Source organism: Stegostoma tigrinum, chromosome 24, assembly GCF_030684315.1.
Source record: "Stegostoma tigrinum isolate sSteTig4 chromosome 24, sSteTig4.hap1, whole genome shotgun sequence".
Taxonomy (NCBI): Eukaryota; Metazoa; Chordata; class Chondrichthyes; order Orectolobiformes; family Stegostomatidae; genus Stegostoma; species Stegostoma tigrinum.
In genome coordinates this window covers 1257660-1279652 of record NC_081377.1, presented here as the reverse complement: position 1 = coordinate 1279652, position 21993 = coordinate 1257660, and the positions used below count along the sequence as shown (strand labels likewise).

General features: G+C 43.6%; 1 protein-coding gene across 1 annotated transcript in view; it reads left to right on the top strand.

Annotated features, from left to right (window-relative positions):
- LOC125464871 (potassium voltage-gated channel subfamily KQT member 4-like) overlaps positions 1 to 18650 on the top strand; it is a 534184-nt gene extending 515534 nt beyond the window's left edge. The window contains exons 11-13 of the mRNA XM_059654245.1: positions 3379 to 3510; positions 4855 to 4990; positions 18143 to 18650. Of these exons, the coding sequence (XP_059510228.1) occupies positions 3379 to 3510; positions 4855 to 4990; positions 18143 to 18355 (481 nt within the window). The 3' untranslated portion in view covers positions 18356 to 18650. The remainder of the gene's footprint in view (positions 1 to 3378; positions 3511 to 4854; positions 4991 to 18142) is intronic.
- Positions 18651 to 21993: the final 3343 nt, after the last annotated feature.

Here is a 21993-nt window from a genome sequence, read left to right as displayed (position 1 = left end):
CCATGAACTTACTAATCACACCTTGTACATTCACATCCTGATCATTTATGTAAATAATAAATAACAGAGGCCCCAGCACTGACCCTGTGGCATACCACTAGTCACAGGCCAGCAGTCCAAGAAGCAACCTTCAACCATCACCCTCTGCTTCCTACCATCAAGCCAATTTTGAATCCAATTAGCTAGCTCTCTCTGGATCCCATGCAACCTAATCTTCATGTCTAGCCTGCTGTGCAGGACCTAGTCAAAGGCCTTACTAATATTGCAGCCCAGTAGTACTCAAGAAGCTAGACATCATCCACGACAAAGCAGCCCACTTGATTGTCACTACATTCAGGTGGCACAGTGGTTCAGTGATTAGCACTGCAGCCTCACAGTGCCAGGGACCCGGGTTTGATTCCAGCCTCGGGCAACTGTCTGTGTGGAGTTTGCACATTCCCCCCTGTCTGTGTGGGTTTCCTCCGGGCGCTCCAGTTTCCTCCTACAGTCCAGACATGTGCAGGCTAGGTGGATCAGCCATGCTAAATTGCCTGTAGTGTTCAGGGATGTGTGGGTAATAGGGGGATGGGTCTGGGTGGGATGCTTCAAGGTCGGTGTGGACTTGTTGGGCCAGAGGGCCTGTTTCCACATTGTAGGTAATCTAACAAAGGTAATCTACATTCACGAAAGCCACTGTGTTTATGTGGCAAGTCCAGTGAGTTTCTGCTCAGGTGTGACCCCCAGAATGTTGTTAGTGGGGGAATTCAGTGATTGTAACACCATTGAATGTCAAGGAACAGTGATTAGATTTTTTGTTACTAGTGATGGTTAATAGTCTGGCATTTGTGTGGCATGAATGTTACTTGCCACTTGTTAGCCCAAGCTTGGATTTTGTCCAGATATTGTTGCATTTGAACACGAACTGCTTCACTGCCTGAGCAGCTGCAAATGGTGCTGAACCTTGTGCAATCTTTATGATGGAGAGAAGGTCGTTGATGAAAATGTCTGGGCCTGGGTCGCTACCCTAAGGAACTCCTAAAGAGATGTCCTGGAACTGAAATGTTCTAGTTGTAAATTAGATTTTTATTCACTTTTTCTGAAGTTTCGTGAAGATGTCAGTTACCACTGGTAAATAATTATTGAAAGTATTGAAAGTTATCCCTTGGCATCAGTGAATGAAGTCTGTACTCAGTCACATGAAATATAAGAAATTGGAAACAGGAGTAGACCATTCACCTGAGAGGCCTTCTCTGCTATTTAACTAGATCATGGTCAATCTTTAGCCTGAACACCATTTTCCCACATTATCCCCAAATCCCTTTATTGCTTTAATATCCATGACTGTATCAATGTCTGACACGAATATACTCAGCGAATGACTCTGCACAGCCCTCTACTATAGAGAATTCCAAAGATTTACCACTCTCCTCATCTCAGTCCAAAATGACCCTCTACTTCTGAGGCAATATTTCCTGGTCCTAGACCTCTCGTCTAAGTGCAACATCTATTCTGCATCTACTTTGTCAAGCCCTGTGTGAATTTTACATGTTTCAATGAGATCACCTCTCCACCTTCTATAAACTATAAAGAATATAGGCCCTGCCTTCTCAATCTCTCCTCATAGGGCAATTCCACTCACTAATATCAGCCTGACTTGTTGAAAATTAGTTTCTTTTTAAAAATTCCAAACAGCGTGGGACCTGGCCATTTGGCTCAACAAGTCCACACCAATTCTCTGGAGAGCATCCCAGCCAGACTCATACCATACAACCCTGTATTTACCATGGCTAACCTAAACATTCCTGGACACTGTAGGCAATTTAGCATGGCCAGTCCACCTACCTGTATATCTTTGGTCTGTAGGAGGAAGCACACACACACACACACACACGAATATGTGCAAACTTCGCACAGACAGTCATCCAAGGCTAAAATTGGAACAAGGCCCCTCACATGGTGAGGCAGCAGTGCTAACTGCTGTGCTGCCTCTCTATGTTCAATGCTTCTATGCTCTGTTTTCTGTCTATTAACTTATTTTCAATCCACATTGTTATATTCACCCAATTTCTCAAAATCTTCTTTATAACTTCTTGTGTGGGACCGTAATGAAAGCCAGACACACAACAGGGGTGGCACAGTGGTATAGTGGTTAGCCCTGCTGCCTCACAGCACCAGGGACCTGAGTTTGATTCCAGCCTTGGGCACCTGTCTGTGTGGAGTTTGCACGTTTTTCCTGAGTCTGCTTGAGTTTCCTCAAGGTGCCCTAGTTTCCTCCCACAGTCCAGAGGTGTGCTGGCTAGGTGGATTGGCCGTGCTAAATTGGCCACAGTGTCTAGGATGCAGGGATAGGGTAGGGGGTGGGTCTTGGTGAGACACTCTTTGGAGGGTCAGTGGGCTGAATGGTCTGCTTCCACACTGTCGGAATTCTATGGTTATCCTATGAACGTGAACTCACTCCCTCTTATCAATTCTGCTGGATATATCCTTTAAAAGCTCCAGCAGCTTTGCCAAATGTAGTTTCCATTTCACATTGACTCTTCCCAACCCTACTATTGCTTTTTCAGTGTCAGTTGTAGATTTTAGCATTTTGCCTAATTTTGTTGGATAGTAGGTCTATAATTCCCCAGCTTCTCTTCCCCTCCTTTCTTAAAAAAGGGGACTTCCATTTTCTTCCTCAGGAGCCTTTCCAGAATCTGTAGAATTCTGTAAGGTAGCAATCTCCTTCAGCACTATGTAGATCAATGGGTCCAAGAAGGTGTATCAGTTTGCAATTGATTAAGTTCTCTGGAATTACATTTTTACTACCGGTAATTTCTTTCAGTTCCCCATTCTCACTAAACCGTTCGTTCTCAACTGTTTATGGCAACTATTTTTGTACCTTCTTCTGTAAGCACAAATTCAAAGTATTTGATTAACATTGCTGTCATTTACTCATTCCTGTAATAAATTCTCCTGTCTCTATCTGTAATAGACCCAAATTTCTGTTTGCCTTTGTTTCCTTTTTACATACTAATTGAAGTTTATTTTAATGTTCCTAGCTAACTTACTTTCACACTGTATTTTTCCCTTTCTTTATCAGTTTTTCTTGGGTCCTCCTTTGCTGAATTCATGCTATTGTTTATCACGGACCATTTACTTTCTGCAATGAAACACTTGAATGTGTTCTCATGGTTCGGTGGACTGGCACTCTGCTGAGTTTATAACTGTGAATCTAATTGAAAAACCCAGAAAATTGTTGGGAAAATAAAAGGGGACGTGCTGGCGTGGAATGTTCTAGATATTACTGAACTATTTAATAGCTGTTCTCTTGGTCTCTCAGCTTGTAAACAAATAGTTCTCAATATGAAAGCACCTACTGCTGCATTTCCCAAATGCTTTTTCACTCTCTTCTCCCTCTAGGATCCTGAAATTTCTTGTAGCAAAGAGAAAGTTTAAAGAGACTTTGCGACCATATGACGTAAAAGATGTGATCGAGCAATATTCTGCTGGTCATCTGGACATGCTTGGCCGAATCAAGAGCCTCCAGTCCAGGTACGTTTGTTCTCACCTGATTCAAGGGTCTGCTGCCATAGAACAGATCAAACAATGGTCCTTCCCTAATGGCTGGTCACTGAAAGTGATTATTAACATATTATAGCACAGAAGGAGATCATTCAGCCAATTTGGCTCCCTGCCAGAGCAACATAATTGGGCTCACAAACCCACGATTTGCCTGTAGCCCTGCAAATACTTTTCTCCTTGGAAATTTATCCAATTTTTCCTGAAAACCATGACTGATTTACCTCCACCAAATTCAGACAGTGCATCCAGACCCTAGCCATTTGATGTCTGAGCAGGTTTTCCTTATATCTTAACTGCTTCTTTTGCCAATTACCTTTAGCTGATTCTCGATCCATCTACCCATGGGAATGGTACCTCCCTATCTACTCTGTCAAGACCCCTCCTGATTTTGAACATCTCAATCGACTCCACTCTCAAATGTTTCCTCACAGGAGAACAGTCCCAACTTATCCAGTTGTTGGCATAACTGACGTTCCCCATCCCCGAGATCATTATCATGAAGCTTTTCTGTATCCCTTCCAAAGCAAAAACTCCTGTTCCTGCTGACTCAGTAGCAGAGATGGAAAGTCACTTTTTGAAAAAAGACTTTCTCATGAACCTCACTTGTAAGGTTTTACTGAGGTCTAGTAAACCAGGCCCTTTCACATTAAAACTGAAAAAGAGGTTAAACTTAGGCCAAGATAATAAAATGTGAGGCTGGATGAACACAGCAGGCCAAGCAGCATCTCAGGAGCACAAAAGCTGACGTTTCGGGCCTAGACCCTTCATCAGAGAGCTCTAGGGTCTAGGGTCTAGGCCCGAAACGTCAGCTTTTGTGCTCCTGAGATGCTGCTTGGCCTGCTGTGTTCATCCAGCCTCATATTTTATTATCTTGGAATCTCCAGCATCTGCAGTTCCCATTATCTCTTAAACTTAGGCCATGTATCTGTATGTTATTAGGAAAAAGTTCTTTGTATTGTTTCAAATTTAATTTTTTTAAAATCCTGTTATCTTCAATATTAACTACATCTTTCAAAAGCTTAAGCAAGATAAAATGAAAAATATTCCTTGCCCCGCACAATCATGTTGACCTCTTACATAAAGCACTTAGCAAGAAAGTTGCTTGATATTTCTGACCATCAAATCAATAGTTGGATAAAAGTGCACACAGTATTCACTAATTTCCAATAAGCTTCCTGCTATGAGCAAGGCCCAACAGAATTGCAGTTCTGCCACAAGCCTTGGATTTTTTTAAATTTCTTGAGCATAATAAACAGGAAGAAATACAGACATGGTTTTGATTTTTGCTGACTTTGATGTTTTACTTCATTGTAGAGTTGACCAAATCATTGGGAAAGGCCAAATGCCCACTGACAAGAAATTGCGTGAAAAAGGAGAGAAAATCGCACCAGAACTGGAACCCTTTGATGAGTTGAGCATGATGGGACGGGTGATAAAAGTGGAAAAACAGGTAATTTACTTATAGATGGAACATAGTGCTGCACTGAACACCACAATAGTCCATTTGATACCAACTGAATCTGCGGAGAGGAGAGTCATCACTGTCCTGCAGATCAGAGGATTTCCCCCAGCCTCTCAAACGTAAGGCAGAAGCCTGGCCAGTAACATCTTAAGTGTTTCATCTTCTCCAAACCCTATCCGCAGCTTTCTTCAAATGCTTTGAACAATAGTAATCAAAACTAGGTGGAATACCTCTGAGGAATCAATTCAACCTTTACCTGCTATGATCATGCAAGCATTGGGACAGAGTTGGTTTTTACAGGAAAAGTCCATAGCTTCAGAAAGTAGCAAGCAAACTTTTATCCTTCATTTTCCACTGAAACTCATGCAGCACATTCGATTATTACCAACATGCTGCTGGTACTTTATCTAAATTTCACTCCTTTCAGTTAGATGTCCTCTTTAATAAGGAGGTGATATTAGATGTTTTACTGGGCATAATGTTGTATAAATCACCAGTGCCTGATGAGAGGTCTGCTGGGGCCTGGTCGAGATATTTAATACTTTATGGCAACAGATGAAGTATCAAATATCTGGAGGAGAGCTACTGTGGCTTCTTTGTTCATGAAGGGCAGCAAGGATAAGCCAAGTGATTACAGACAGCTAGTCTGACATTAGTTGTAGGGAACCTATTGGAAAAACCTCTGAGGGACAGGATCAATCAATACGTGGATAGGCAGGGATTGATCAGGGATAGTCAGTGCAGATTTGTTGGAGGGAGATCCTGAGTGAGTAAGTTAATTGAGTTTTTGAAAAGCTGATGAAATATATCGATGAGGGTATTGCTGCTGATTAGTTTATATGGACTTCGATAAGGCTGTTGACAAAGTCCCACATGGAAAGCCAATCCAGAAGGCTCATGGGACCCAAGGAAAGTGAGCAACTTGATCCAACATTGGCTTGCAAATAGGAGGCAAAAGGTGGCGGTGGAAGGTTGTTCTTGTTATTGGGAGCTTTGACCACCGATGTACCATAAGGATCAGTGCTAAGACCCTTACTGTTTGTTATGTACATTAATATCTTGGATTTGCATGTAGAAGGTACAATTAATAAGTTTGCAGATAGTTCATAGTTCCTTGAAAGTGGAGTGGGCACGTAGACAGGATAGTGAAGAAAGCACTCGGTATGCTTGATAACAAAGTGTAGAGCTGGATGAACACAGCAGGCCAAGCAGCGTCTTAGGAGTAGAAAAGCTGACGTTTCAGGCCTCGACCTTTCATCAGAAATGGGGGAGGGGGAGAGGGTTCTGAAATAAATAGGGAGAGAGGGGGAAGTGGATCGAAGATGGATTTGCAATGGGAGACAGAACCCCTGAGGTATGCCCAGAGGGAGGAGGGTAACCTCTTCAGGTTAGGCGTCCCTGGAAGAGGCTTCACAGTGAGGTTAAAATTGTATCAGAGTTGCCTTAATTGGTCAGTGCATTGAGTACAGGAGTTGGGAGGTCATTTTGCAGCTGTACAGGTCATTGGTTAGGCCGCTTTTGAAATACTGCATTTATTTCTGGTCTCTCTGCTGCAGGTAAGATGTTGTGAAACTTGAAAGGGCTCATAGAAGATTTACAAGGATGTTGTCAGGTTTGGAGGATTTGACCAATAGGGAGAGATTTAGTAGGCTGGGGCTATTTTTCCTGAAGCACCAGAGGCTGAGGGGTGACCTTAGAGAAGTTTATAAAATTTTGGGGCATGGATAGGTCTTTTCCCTGTGTTGGGAAAGCCCAGAACTAGAGGGTAACTAGGTTTTAGATGAGAGGGAACTAGGTTTTGTTGTTGGGAGAGTCCAGAACTAGGTTTAGGACGAGAGGGAAAAGATTTAAAAGGGACCTAAGGGACAACTTTTTCACACAATGGGTGGTGCATGTGTGGAATGAGCTGCTAGAGGAAGTGGTCGAGGCTGGTACAATTACAACATTTAAAAGGCATCTGGCTGGGTACATGAAAGGAAGGGTTTAGAGAGATACGGGCAAATGCTAGCAAATGGGACTAGATTAATTTAGGATATTTGGTCAGCATGGAAGAGTTGGACCGAAGGGTTGTTTCCATACTGTACATCTCTGTGACTCTATGACTGTTCTTGTTAACTGATATTGCAGTGTTTACAGAATCTCTCACCTTAATGTTAGACCTTTCACCTCTATGTTCTTTCACATATAGAATCAATGGAATAGGCGAAAACACCAATAATCTGCTCACTGTTGCTGAGTTTGGGTTCCACCAGGGCCATTCAGTTCCTGACATAGTTACAGCTTTTGTTCAAACATGAATGAAAGAGCTGAATTCCAAGGGGATGGGTGAGAATTACTCTCCTTGACATCAAGACCACATTTGGCCATTTGCAGCACAAAGGACCCTTAGCTAAACTGCAGTCAGTGGAAATCAGAGGGAAAACTGCCCACTGGGTGGAGTCATACACAGCACAAAAGTATGTGGTTGTGTTTCTTACTAAACAGTCATCACAGCTCCGGTATCTCTGCAGGAGTTCCTCAGGGTAGTGTTCTTGGCTCAGCCATCTTCAGCTGCTTCATCAATGACTTGCCCTAAATCAAAGCATCAGAATTGGAATGTTTGCCAATGATTGCACAATGTTCAGTACTTTTAAAGTACTAAAGCAGCCCATGTTCCACTATAATAAGATCTAGTCCACATCCAGGCTTGGGTTGACAAGTGGCAAGTAATATTTATGTCTCACAAGTGCCAGATAATGACCATCTCCAACAAATGTCAATCTGACCACTGCCCCTTGATATTCACTGATGCTACCATCACTAAATCCTCCACTATCAACATCCCTCGGGTTGCTATTGACCAGAAGCTGAACTGAAGTAGCCATACAAATACAGTGGCTACAAGAGCAGATCAGGTGCTCAGAATCCTGCAATAAGTAACCCACCTCCTGACTCCCTGAAGCCTTTCCACAATCTACAGGGCACAAGGAGTGTGATGGAATACTCCCTACTTACCTTGATGAGTACAGCTGCAATAGGACTCATGAAGCTTGATGCCATCTAGGTCAAAGCAGCCTGCTTGATTGGCACCACATCCATAAACATCCACTCCCTTCACGATCAGATTTCAGTAGCAACAATGTGTATTATCCAGAAGATGCACTGCAGAAATTCACCAAAGATCCTTAGACAACACTTTACAAACCCACGACCACTACCATCTAGAAGGGTAGCAGATACATGAAAACACCAACACCTGCAAGTTTCCCTTCAAGCCATTCACCATCCAGATTTGGAAATTTATTGCCATTCCTTCATTGTTGCTGGGTCAGAATGCTAGAATTCCTTCTCTGACGGCATTAAGGGTCCACCTACACCATGTGAACTGCAGTGGTTCAAGAAGGCAGCTCACCACTGCCTTCTCAAGGGCAAAGTGGGACAGATAATAAATGCTGGCCTAGCTGTCATCACTCATATCCCATGAGTAAATGAAAAAGGAGGCTTGGTAATGAAATGATTATGTCGCTGGATTAGGCCATTCAGCCAGTTCAGCTGGTTGCAATTTTTCGATATGGTCATAGCTGATCCTGTATATGAATGTCTTTTCCTGCTTGGATGCCTTTAGAATCTTAAAATATATTAATACTCTTCTTGAATATACTCAGCCTCCACATCTTTCTGTGGTGAAGAATTTCACAAGTTGACCACCCTCTGATTGAATAAATGTTTCCTCATCTCATTCCTAAATAGTCTTCCCTGTATCCTGAGACTGTTCTCTGGTTCTACACTTCCAACGAGGGAACAAAATCCTACCTGCATTTAGCCTGCCTAGCCCTTATAGGATTTTATCTGATTCAATCAAATTCCTTTTCATCCTTCTAAATTACTGAGTAAGACCTAGTGAACCCAACCTCTCATCAGACAATCCTGCCATCCCTGGTTTTGCCGTGTAACCTTTACTGCACTCCCTCTACAGCAAGTATATTATTTCTTAGATAGGCAGTCCAAAACTATGCATGATATCCCAGTATAGGCCCACCCAGTCTTCACTGTAATTGCAGTGAGAAATTCATACACCTGAACTCAAATCCTGTTACAATGAAGGTCAATATACCATTTGCCTCCCTGACCGCTTGCTGCTACTGCCTGTTTACTTTCATTGCCTGATGTACAAGGACCCCCAGATTGCATTATACGCTCATACTTTCTAATATATCACCATTTATATAATATTCTGTCTTTCCCACTCACTGTTTCTAGTCTGTCAACCAATTCACCATCTATGCCAATATATTTTCCCCAGGGCTTTATGTTTTAATTTTGTCCCCTAGCTTCTTATATGTGACCTTATCAAAATCTTCTTGTAATCCAGATTACCATTTCCACTAGTTCTCCCTTCAAAAAACTCCAGAAGATTGGTTAAGCTGATCTGTCTTTCCTAAACCCATACTGACTTTGTCTAATCCCATTAATCTTTCCAAACGTTGTTATCATTGTCTTCTATAATAGACTCTAGCAGTTTCCCACTGTCAATGTTAGGCTAACTGGTCTGTACTTCTCTGTGTTTTTTTCTCCTTTTTTTAGATATTGGAGTTAGATTTACCACCCTCCAATCTCTGGGTACAGCTCCTAAGGTCAATAGAATTTTGGAAGATTATGTCCCCTAGTTTGAGATTTCCACACTTAGTGGAAACATCTTCTTAAAGTTTACCCTACCAAGCCATACCAAGAATTTTGTGTGTTTCAATAAATTCACCCCTCAGTTTATTTTAAGCCGTAATGAATAAAATCCTTAACTGTTTAGCCATTCTCAATAAGTCAACCCCTTCATCCCATGGATCAGATTAGTGAATCTCTTTTAAATGTTCCTCCAACACCAGTGTATCTTTATTTAAATGTAGAGACTAAACCTATACATAGCACTCAGCCTCACAAGCAGCCTGAACAGTTGTAATAAGAGTTCCCTATTTTTAAGCTCCTAGCAATAAAAACCAAAATTCGATTTGTCTTCTTATTTGCCTGCTGCACCTGCATGCTAACATTTTGCATTTCATGCACAGGAACACCCAGATCCCTGTTTATTGTACTTTATTAGAAGTCACTTTCCATTCAAATAATTGTGTGACTTTTGATTCTTCCTACCAAAGTGCATGACTTCACACTTTTCTATGTTAAACTCCATCTGTCCACTGGCTCAACCTATCTGTACGCTCCTGCAGATTCCTTACGTCTCCATTACAATATGCCTTTCCTCCTATTTTTGTATCATCAACAAATTTGGATATATTACACTCTGCCCATGTCATTAATAGTAAATAATTGAGGCCCTAGGATTGATCCTTGGGGACTCCATTAGTTATTTCTTTCCATCCTAAAGAAGACCCATAAATCCTGACTGTTTCCTGTGTGTTATCCAATTCCCAATTCATATGAATTTATACCCAGAATGCCATGAGCTGATGTCTTGTATAGTTACATTTTATTCAATAGAACCTTATCAAATGCCTGCTGGAAGTCCAAAGACACTTCGTCTACCAGTTCCTATTTCTTAACTCTGCTTGTTATTTCCTCTGACAACTCCAGCAAATTTGTCAAACGTGATTTTTCTTTCACAAAATTATGTTTATTGACTGTTTGACTGCTTTAAGCTTTTCTCAGTGACCTGCTGTTCCTTCCTTAATAATGGTCTTTAGCAATTTCCCAATGATAGATGTTAAACAAATTGACCTCTGATGAAGGGTCTAGGCCCGAAACGTCAGCTTTTGTGCTCCTGAGATGCTGCTTGGCCTGCTGTGTTCATCCAGCTCCACACTTTGCTATCTTGACCTATAGTTTCCTCCTTTCTGTCTCTCTCTTTTCATGAACAGTAATGTCACATTAGCAGTTTTCCAGTTTGCTGGAACCATTCCAGAATCCATTGAGTTCTGGAATACTTTGACTAATGATTCCACTTTTTTTTTATTCATTCACGGAGCAAGAGCACCACTGGCTAGGCCACTATTTATTGCCCATCCCTAATTGCCCAACAGGCAGTTAAGAGTCAATGACTGTCAATTTACTTCAGCAAGGCATTTGATAAAGTTCCCCATGGTAGGCTCATTCAGAAGGTCAGGAGGAATGGGATACAGGGGAACTTAGCTGTCTGGATACAGAATTGGCTGGCCAACAGAAGACAGCGAGTGGTAGTAGAGGGAAAATATTCTGCCTGGAAGTCAGTGGTGAGTGATGTTCCACAGGGCTCTGTCCTTGGGCCTCGACTGTTTGTAATTTTTATTAATGACTTAGATGAGGGGATTGAAGGATGGGTCAGCAAGTTTGCAGACGACATGAAGGTTGGAGGTATCGTTGACAGTATAGAGGGCTGTTGTAGGCTGCAGCGGGACATTGACAGGATGCAGAGATGGGCTGAGAGGTAGCAGATGGAGTTCAACCTGCATAAATGCGAGGTGATGCATGTTGGAAGGTCGAAGTTGAAAGCTGAGTACAGGATTAAGGATAGGATTCTTGACAGCGTGGAGGAACAGAGGGATCTTGGTGTGCAGATACATAGATCCCTTAAAATGGCCACCCAAGTGCACAGGGTTGTTAAGAAAGCATGTGGTGTTTTGGCTTTCATTAGCAGGGGGATTGAGTTTAAGAGTCGTGAGATCTTGTTGCAGCTCTATAAAACTTTGGTTAGACCGCACTTGGAATACTGCGTCCAGTTCTGGTCGCCCTATTATAGGAAAGATGTGGATGCTTTGGAGAGGGTTCAGAGGAGGTTTACCAGGATGCTGCCTGGACTGGAGGGCTTATCTTATGAAGAGAGGTTGACTGAGCTCGGACTTTTTTCATTGGAGAAAAGGAGGAGGAGAGGGGACCTAATTGAGGTATACAAGATAATGAGAGGCATAGATAGAGTTGATAGCCAGAGTCTATTTCCCAGGGCAGAAAAGGCTAACACGAGGGGTCATAGTTTTAGAGATAATGGGAACTGCAGATGCTGGAGAATTCCAAGATAACAAAATGTGAGGCTGGACGAACACAGCAGGCCAAGCAGCATCCCAGGAGCACAAAAGCTGACGTTTCGGGCCTAGACCCTTCATCAGAGAGGGGGATGGGGGGAGGGAACTGGAATAAATAGGGAGAGAGGGGGAGGCGGACCGAAGATGGAGAGTAAAGAAGATAGGTGGAGAGAGTGTAGGTGGGGAGGTAGGGAGGGGATAGGTCAGTCCAGGGAAGATGGACAGGTCAAGGAGGTGGGATGAGGTTAGTAGGTAGCTGGGGGTGCGGCTTGGGGTGGGAGGAAGGGATGGGTGAGAGGAAGAACCGGTTAGGGAGGCAGAGACAGGTTGGACTGGTTTTGGGATGCAGTGGGTGGGGGGGAAGAGCTGGGCTGGTTGTGTGGTGCAGTGGGGGGAGGGGACGAACTGGGCTGGTTTAGGGATGCAGTAGGAGAAGGGGAGATTTTGAAACTGGTGAAGTCCACATTGATACCATATGGCTGCAGGGTTCCCAGGCGGAATATGAGTTGCTGTTCCTGCAACCTTCGGGTGGCATCATTGTGGCACTGCAGGAGGCCCATGATGGACATGTCATCTAGAGAATGGGAGGGGGAGTGGAAATGGTTTGCGACTGGGAGGTGCAGTTGTTTGTTGCGATCTGAGCGGAGGTGTTCTGCAAAGCGGTCCCCAAGCCTCCGCTTGGTTTCCCCAATGTAGAGGAAGCCGCACCGGGTACAGTGGATGCAGTATACCACATTGGCAGATGTGCAGGTGAACCTCTGCTTAATGTGGAATGTCATCTTGGGGCCTGGGATGGGGGTGAGGGAGGAGGTGTGGGGACAAGTGTAGCATTTCCTGCGGTTGCAGGGGAAGGTGCCGGGTGTGGTGGGGTTGGAGGGCAGTGTGGAGCGAACAAGGGAGTCACGGAGAGAGTGGTCTCTCCGGAAAGCTGACAGGGGAATGGATGGAAAAATGTCTTGGGTGGTCGGGTCGGATTGTAAATGGCGGAAGTGTCGGAGGATAATGCGTTGTATCCGGAGGTTGGTAGGGTGGTGTGTGAGAACGAGGGGGATCCTCTTGGGGCGGTTGTGGCGGGGGCGGGGTGTAAGGGATGTGTTGCGGGAAATACGGGAGACGCGGTCAAGGGCGTTCTCGATCACTGTGGGGGGAAAGTTGCGGTCCTTGAAGAACTTGGACATCTGGGATGTGCGGGAGTGGAATGTCTTATCGTGGGAGCAGATGCGGCGGAGGCAGAGGAATTGGGAATAGGGGATGGAATTTTTGCAGGAGGGTGGGTGGGAGGAGGTGTATTCCAGGTAGCTGTGGGAGTCGGTGGGCTTGAAATGGACATCAGTTACAAGCTGGTTGTCTGAGATGGAGACTGAGAGGTCCAGGAAGGTGAGGGATGTGCTGGAGATGGCCCAGGTGAACTGAAGGTTGGGGTGGAAGGTGTTGGTGAAGTGGATGAACTGTTCGAGCTCCTCTGGGGAGCAAGAGGCGGCGCCGATACAGTCATCAATGTACCGGAGGAAGAGGTGGGGTTTGGGGCCTGTGTAGGTGCGGAAGAGGGACTGTTCCACGTAACCTACAAAGAGGCAGGCATAGCTGGGGCCCATGCGGGTGCCCATGGCCACCCCCTTAGTCTGTAGGAAGTGGGAGGAGTCAAAAGAGAAGTTGTTGAGTGTGAGGACGAGTTCAGCTAGGCGGATGAGAGTGTCGGTGGAGGGGGACTGGTCGGGCCTGCGGGACAGGAAGAAGCGGAGGGCCTTGAGGCCATCTCCATGCGGAATGCAGGTGTACAGGGACTGGACGTCCATGGTGAATATGAGGTGTTGGGGGCCAGGGAATTGGAAGTCCTGGAGGAGGTGGAGGGCGTGGGTGGTGTCACGGACGTAGGTGGGGAGTTCCTGGACCAAAGGGGAGAAAATGGAGTCCAGATAGGTGGAGATGAGTTCGGTGGGGCAGGAGCAGGCTGAGACGATGGGTCGACCAGGGCAGGCAGGTTTGTGGATTTTGGGAAGAAGATAGAAACGGGCCGTGCGGGGTTGGGGAACAATGAGGTTGGAGGCTGTGGGTGGGAGGTCCCCTGTGGTGATGAGGTCATGAATGGTGTTGGAGATGATGGTTTGGTGCTCGGGTGTGGGGTCATGATCGAGGAGGCGGTAGGAGGTGGTGTCGGAGAGTTGGCGTCTGGCCTCGGCAATGTAGAGGTCAGTGCGCCATACTACCACTGCGCCACCCTTGTCTGCGGGTTTGATGGTGAGGTTGGGGTTGGAGCGGAGGGAGCGGAGGGCTGCCTGTTCTGCGGGGGAGAGGTTGGAGTGGGTGAGAGGGGTGGAGAGGTTGAGGCGGTTAATGTCTCGACGGCAGTTGGAGATGAAGAGGTCGAGGGAGGGTAGGAGGCCTGGGGGTGGTGTCCAGGAGGAGGACTTGTGTTGGAAGCGGGTGAAGGGGTCAGTGGAAGGAGGGTTGGGTTCCCGGTTAAAGAAGTAGGCATGGAGGCGAAGACGGCGGAAAAACTGCTCTATGTCCAACCGTGACTGGTATTCGTTGATGTGTGGTTGTAGGGGGACAAAGGTGAGCCCCTTGCTAAGGACTGACCGTTCGTCTTCAGTCAGTGGGAGGTCTGGGGGGATGGTGAAGATGCGGCAGGGCTCAGTGTGGCTGTCTTCTCTGGGGTTGCTGGCTGTGGAGGTTGTGGGGTGAGCGATGAGGTCGTCGGCCGTGAGCGGGGTTCCGTCGGCCGTGGGCGGGGTTCTGTCGGCTGTGGGCGGGGTTCCGTCGGCGTCGGCCGTGGGCGGGGTTTCGCCGGCGTCGGCCGTGGGCGGGGTTCCGTCGGCGTCGACCGTGGGCGGGGTTCTGTTGGCGTCGACCGTGGGCGGGGTTCCGTCAGCGGTTGGAGGATCGGGGTGGGCGGCAGCAGCTGAGGTGAGGGTGGTGTGTGGGGTGTTGTACCTGGACGTGGAGGTGGTGACTGCAGCAGCGGTTCCGGAAGTTCTGTGGCCGGCGGAGGCAGATGTGACGTCATCGGTGGGGTCTCCGGCCGTGTCCTCATGGTCAATGGCGGCGGGTGCATGGTGGGGGAGGGGCAGGGACAGAGTCGGGATTTGGGAGGCGCATAGTTTTCAGCTGGTTGGAGGAAAGTATAGAGGGGATGTCAGAAGCGGGTTCTTCACACAGAGAGTTGTGAGAGCATGGAATGTGTTGCCAACAGCAGTTGTGGAAGCAAGGTCATTGGGGTCATTTAAGAAACTGCTGGACATGCATATGGTCACAGGAATTTGAGGGTGCATACATGAGGATCAATGGTCGGCACAACATCGTGGGCTGAAGGGCCTGTTCTGTGCTGTACTGTTCTATGTTCTATGATTGCCACGGGACTGGAGTCAGATTTGGCCAGATTTGGCCAAACTGCAGTTTCCTTCCCCAAGGGGCATTAATGAACCAGATGGGTTTTTCCTAACATGTCATTAGATTCTTCATTCCCAGATTGTATTGAATTCAAATTCTACCATCTGCCATAGCAGGATTTGAGTACAGATTTGTGTAAACTGGGAAATATAGTCACACATTCAGCAAGTAATAAACAAGGCTGATGGAATATTGGCCTTTATACCTAGAGGACTAGAAAACAAGGAACTAGAAGTTATGCTGCGGGTGCAAATCCACAACTGAAGTTACTGTGAACAGTTCTGGGGTCCGCAACCTAGGAAGGGTAAATTGACCATGGATGGAGTGCAATATAGACTTAAAAAATTATGCCCGATCTGGGTTTTCAGAAAAAGCCCTGCAAGAATTTTCCCACAGTATAAAGATGTGAAATACCACAGTGATTGTCACAGATTAATTTGCTTTTCTCCAATTTGTACAGGTGAGTTATTAAAACATTCTTGTAACCTGAAAACACAATGCCCTGACTCCAGGTTAAGCAAAAGTGGCCTAACCATGTGAGCTCCGCCATGTATTTGAATACTTCAGGAGAATGCGTTGATGCTTGGAGACTTATTTACAGACAATGGCTTTATGGTCATGGTAACGTCAGCTTGAATTTGAACAAGGGCAAACACATCCAGAATATACTGCTATAGGACTGATTCAGTGACGTCTTTGCACACTGTAGATTTTTGCTTTCGGAGATTGTTAAAATTCTCTGCTGAAGAAAGACAATGCTACATCTGTTCATTTGGAGCTGATCAATGTCCACTAGGGGGATGGATGTCATACTAGTTTGGGGGCCATAGACAGATTGCAGACTTTCATAGAGGTCATGCTTATTGGCAACCTTTTAATACCATCAGCTTCTCCTGCTGTACATTGTTCATTGCACTTCCTTTGGTCTGGAGCTTGTGTTCTGATTGATGGTTATTAGGTTACCTGTTGGTTCGTCTATATCTTGGTTATGCTTGCGTCAGTTTGATGAATCCAATAATGTCAGAGGCTGTGCTATGAGTGACATACATTAACCTATTCCAAGAATCTTCAGTATCTCTGTTATCTTCTGGGAGATCACCAACCTGTGTGTGTGATTATTGTTCCTGTCCCGTTTCTTGGTGAGTTCTGTTTGGATAGTCAAGCTTCCTAAGTTTCCTCTGCATCATAGGGCTTTTGATGTTACTTCCTACATTAACGTAGTCTGATATATGCTAATGTTTAGGTTGTGACAGGATTCTCATTCATTTTACAGACTTGGTCGACAGCATGAGGTTTTCTCCGTTATGGCTTAATGCAGATTGATCAATACAATCTATGCAGCACATTAACTTACAAAAAAGCCTATAAGAGAAAGTGGATCTCTATATAGTATTGATTTACTTGATCTACTTCTTATTTTATGGTCGTGTAATGGTCAGTGTAATATAGAATAATGCCTCATGAGATGTTTTTCCTGTCACCAATGCCATTAATGAGGCTCCAGGTCTGTTTGTCATTTACTTTTCTTTCAAAGATCTCAACATAAGAGACAACGTTCAGCTCAGGGTAAACAGCAACTTCAGTCTGGAAAGGCTGAAGGCTTGCATAAAGATCACAGAGCAGCTATTAAGCGAACTCCAGTTTGTTGGCAACCTTACTATCATAGTGCACACCCTGTAAGGACATCCAGCTGTTTGTTGACTGCCCTGTCCAGTCCTCAGAATGCTTCAGCATTACAGTAAGTCTGAAAAAGACAGAGATTTTACACCTAATTTATCCCTAACCACGTACTCCAATCACAATCAATGATACACCCCTCAACTCAATTCAAATGTTCTGCTACCTTGGGGGCATATTCTCCTTGTCTTGCAGAAATATGCTCAGCATTCAGTAGGCTAACTGACAGGATTTGAGGAGAGCAAGGGATTTGTCTCAGAACACAGATAAAAATCTACAGAACGGTGATTTTCATGTAATTTCTCTTTGGCTGTGAGATATGGACAACCAATCAGTCTCTCATAAAAATACTGGATTAATTTGCTTCACTATTTAAAATTCATCTGAAATGTAATTTGCAGGACAAAATTCCTAACATTAAAGTTGCTGCAAGGTTCTGCTCCTATCAAGACCATGCTATTCAGAATGCTAAAAATCTTTCGACAGTTAGCTGATGACGAAAACATCTACCATTGAATGCTCCTGAATTAGACATTCTGAAGGTAAATCTCAGAGTCTATAAATGTATAACTCTGACATCAACACTCATCCATCAAAACATCAGGAGAATCTTTCATTAATATCATTTTCCCTGGAATTTAGCACACTAAATATGATTTGATCAAAGTTTTCAAGGTATTAGATAAAGTTGATAAAAGAGTTGTAAGTACACTCTTTCTGCTGACTGCAAGTCTAGAACAATAGGCTATTTTCTAAAAATTAGAAGTACAATTAGGAAGCACTTCTACAGAAAGGTTGCTGAAGTATAGAATTCTCTTCCAGAAACAGCAACTAATTTTAAAATCTTGAGTTTGATCAATATATTTTAACCCAAGGTATTTAAAAGTATGGAGCAAGGGTAATATGGAGTTTAGTCACAGATCAGGCATGATCAAAGTGAATGGTAGAACAAGCTCTGATTACAGATTACTACATCACTACTGACTACATCTCCATTTTGACATTTGAACACTGTGAACATTAGTAGTTTTCTCTCACTGTATCCTTGTTTCACCCTATATTTACACTGTCTTTTCTCTGTATATTCTAGGTGCAATCTATTGAACAAAAGCTGGACATGTTGTTGATGATCTATAGCCAGAGTTTAAGCAAAGGTTCAGTGACAGCGTTGACTCTGGCTGCAATGAACATTCCTCTAATTGACCAGGACCTGACCTCTGACTATCACAGCCCAGTGGACACTACAGATATCTCTATGTCTACCCAGACGTTGAACATATCTGCCTCCACAAATCTAGAGTAAGGTGATTAAAAGGTCCAGGTGACCCAGGCTGATTTATAACCTGACTGAACGTGGTTATGTGGATTGGCACAAACAAACCTAAGAAGACATCTTAAAAGCAATCATTATTGTTTTGCATTTTAATTTAATGATGTATTTTTAATACCAATGATCAACTTTCAAAGAACAAATCTCAACACATCAAAGAATATCTTCTGTGACCTCGAAGACAATTACTTGTCCAAAGTGGGAGTAAAAATATTTGATGTCTCCTATGATTCTGAAACAGCAAACATAATTCATCAATACGGCCTGTGACAGGTTTCCATCTAGCTTTTTGCAGTCTTCCAGCCCCAACTCAGTAGTGCACAAGGCAATCCATAGTAAAAGATTTAACATTGGCTAAAAGAAATTAATAAGATTTCAAGATTGTGAAGGAATTTCAATTTCCTATTCAGAACATTCCAATGAAATTGTTTCTCGTATTCAAAGTGTGTCTGATATCCCTGGTTTTTTGCTTAGCTTTCTGCACCAAAGGAATCACGTGAAAGGTCAAGCTGAATACGATTTAGCACTATATTCACAGAAGCTGGACTGAAGAAAGATTTCAATCAAATTCTCAGGACTGTAGCCAAGGTCAACATTCTGTTAAGGTGTGACCGTTTGTCTTTGGCTGTCGGTATTTTAGTGTCATTTCTGGACAGCATTAGAGACATCATGCCTGAAGCAAGACAGAATGTTAAAGAAAGGACTGGAAAAATGCTGATTTATGAAAGATCCATGAGGAACAATTGAATCAAATCCTGTTTTTAATTTGGGGAGGGATATGAGGTGTCTGGTGGTGGACTTACTGACGTTTGAGATATAATGATGTGAATTATAGCTTTGTATATGAAGTGCTGTGAAATGAAATGCTGGCAAACAGAAACTTTCAAATCCAAGTGCGGCCTTCGCATAAGACATTAGAGCAGGACTCTCAGTGAGTTCTAGGTGCCTTCAGAGAGGAAGCAGAGTGTAAAATCCAAGCAATCAAACTCAATCTGATATTTCGTTCACATTAAATGAAAGAATAAGACTGAGTTTTATAAGGAACCCAGTAACTATACTTAAAAAAGTAGTATACAATTAGTAATTGCAGCTCCCTGTTTCTTGTTAGCCCGTATGATTCAGGTACCAGCTGTAATCTCATTCACAGATGCAAATAGGCAGTGGCTAACCAGAAATCCAAATTAAATACTGAGCTGTCTGTTCAAAGCATATTCTCATGGGCATTATACACAAACTTGCTTCACAGTGAGATCATTGCTCAGAGATCTCTTCTCATTTTAATGTATGTGATAGGAGAGGAATAGCAAATAAGAACAAAAGAAAAGAGAGAAGGCAGACTTCTTGCTATCCTTGTAACTAATCAGCAACAAACCAATAACTTACCTACAAAATTGCAAAAGGTGGTGGTGCTGCTGTTAGGACATCATTAGCTAATTATCATGCAGACCCTTTTGCCTTCAAGTTTAAAGGGGTGTAAATTCCACTGAATTATCACTCTTTTAAGTGTTTAAAGATCACAGACAGGGCAATTATATCTGTGCCCCTCAGCTATGTTCTGTTACTGTGTATTGTGCTTTTAAATTGCTAGTTAGAGACAGGCTGCGCAGTTAAAGAAGGACTTTATCACCTCTGAAACATCTCAGGTTGCTTCACTCTTGCTTTCAGGCACAATAACTGTTCTGCAGGCAAATCTGACAGGCAATTAGAAGATAGCAAAGAACCTCAAACAGCAATAAGATGTTAATGTATATTTTTGGTGGGGTTGACTGAGAAAAATATATTGGTTGAGACACTGGGAGAACTCCCTGCTTTTCAGATTGTGCCTTGGGATCTTTAACGTCCGTGTGAACATCAGGTAGTTATCTCCCTCAACATTGCTCTGTATTCTCACTCTGACAAATATGAGATATAAACCAACCTCCTTCTGACTGAAGGAAGAGTGCCATGAACTGAGCCATTTCACACTGAAATTTTCCATTCTGTCAAACTACCCCGAGTGGATATGGTGGATTTACTGCCTACTCATTAGCTCAGTGGAACCAAACATCTGATTTTTGTATAACAGGTGTTGTAGACAAAATTTCTGCTCCCAATGAGCTTCAAACAATATTAAACACAGCACAAGGAATGACTAAGAAAATTTAAATGTTACAGGCAGCTCAGAAGGTTCATTTCGCCCTTTTAAGTAAATTGAGTAAATTGACAACAAGTCTAACAATCTAATGTTCTATCTAATTCATTGACATATACTCAGCAGTCAGAGGTAATCCTGAACCATATAGAGAGGTGTACAGTATGTTCTGAAAGTCTGATTTACAAAAGAACACAGAAACCATTTTCCTTTCCTTGCAAATATTATTTAAGACCAGAAAGCAATTATTTTCTTGGGAAAGTCAGAACTGTGGTGTTTCTCTTCAACTGTTAAACCATTGAGAGTACCTAGACACTGTCCAGCTGTAACACAAAAAACTATTTGTATCACATTTTGAATGCTTGGCTAGAATCCCAGCTGGGTTGGGCCTTGCAGACTTTGTTTTTATTTATTTTTCATGTAATGTGAAGGTGCACTGAGCAGCAGTTGGGCATTTTAAGCAGTCCTAAAGGTCATTCTCACAAATGTGCTGCACTGGATTGGAACCATCTCCACTAGCCTGGGCAATTGAAATATCTTGGACAGCGTGCTGTAACCTTTGTGCTCAACAATTGTTGCTCTCTCAGGACAGTACATTCATTATATCACCCCACACGATGACAACAGTCAGGAACACAAGACTTTGATCCTGTTGGTCATGTCATCTTGTTGTATCACACTGACGATAGTACACTACCGATGATAAATCACTTTTCAGTATCGCATTGATACATCAATCACATTGTTGGTGGCATAACATTAAAGTTGTTGGAACATTGTTGGTAGTGTCATATTGATGATAGCATTACAGATGCCAATGCAACAAATGGCAGTATATTGACAGTTGTGTCACTGATGACGGTGTCACTAAATGGTGTTATGATGTCGGTGTTACTGATGGCTGTATTACTGATGTAGTGTTATGGATGGCATCGTCACGGATGACAATGTCACAGATGGTAGTGTCACTCACCAATTATATTGTTACTGATGATGATGTCACTGTTGGTTTTTTCTTACCAATTGTGTTGTCACTCTTGTTCTGGTCTACAGCCATTGTATGAGTATCGTATCAGTCTGAGCTCAATAACAATTCTGTTGTTGTCCTCATCTCTTGTAAAGTCACTTTCTCTTGGCTTCCAGTTTAGTATCTGTGGATTGTCCAGATTTTTGATTTAGCCTGTGTCTATTGCATGAAATATGAACCACGAAGATTGCCAAAAGCGTAAAGTAGCATAGACGCTAAATAAAGAGCGAGTGGGCAAACAGCCACAAGATACCTTTAAACAACACTTGTTGATACAGCACTTCCCAAAGTGCCTAGCCCAATTAAATTGCTGCACAGGAGAGCTGACAAGGTGAGGGAAAAGGGATCTATCATATAAATTTATCATTCATTACTGATATAACACACACAGCTGCTGTGCTATAGGAGACAAGGTTTCTGACACTTTTAGTCTTAGGTTTCTGAGATATTGCA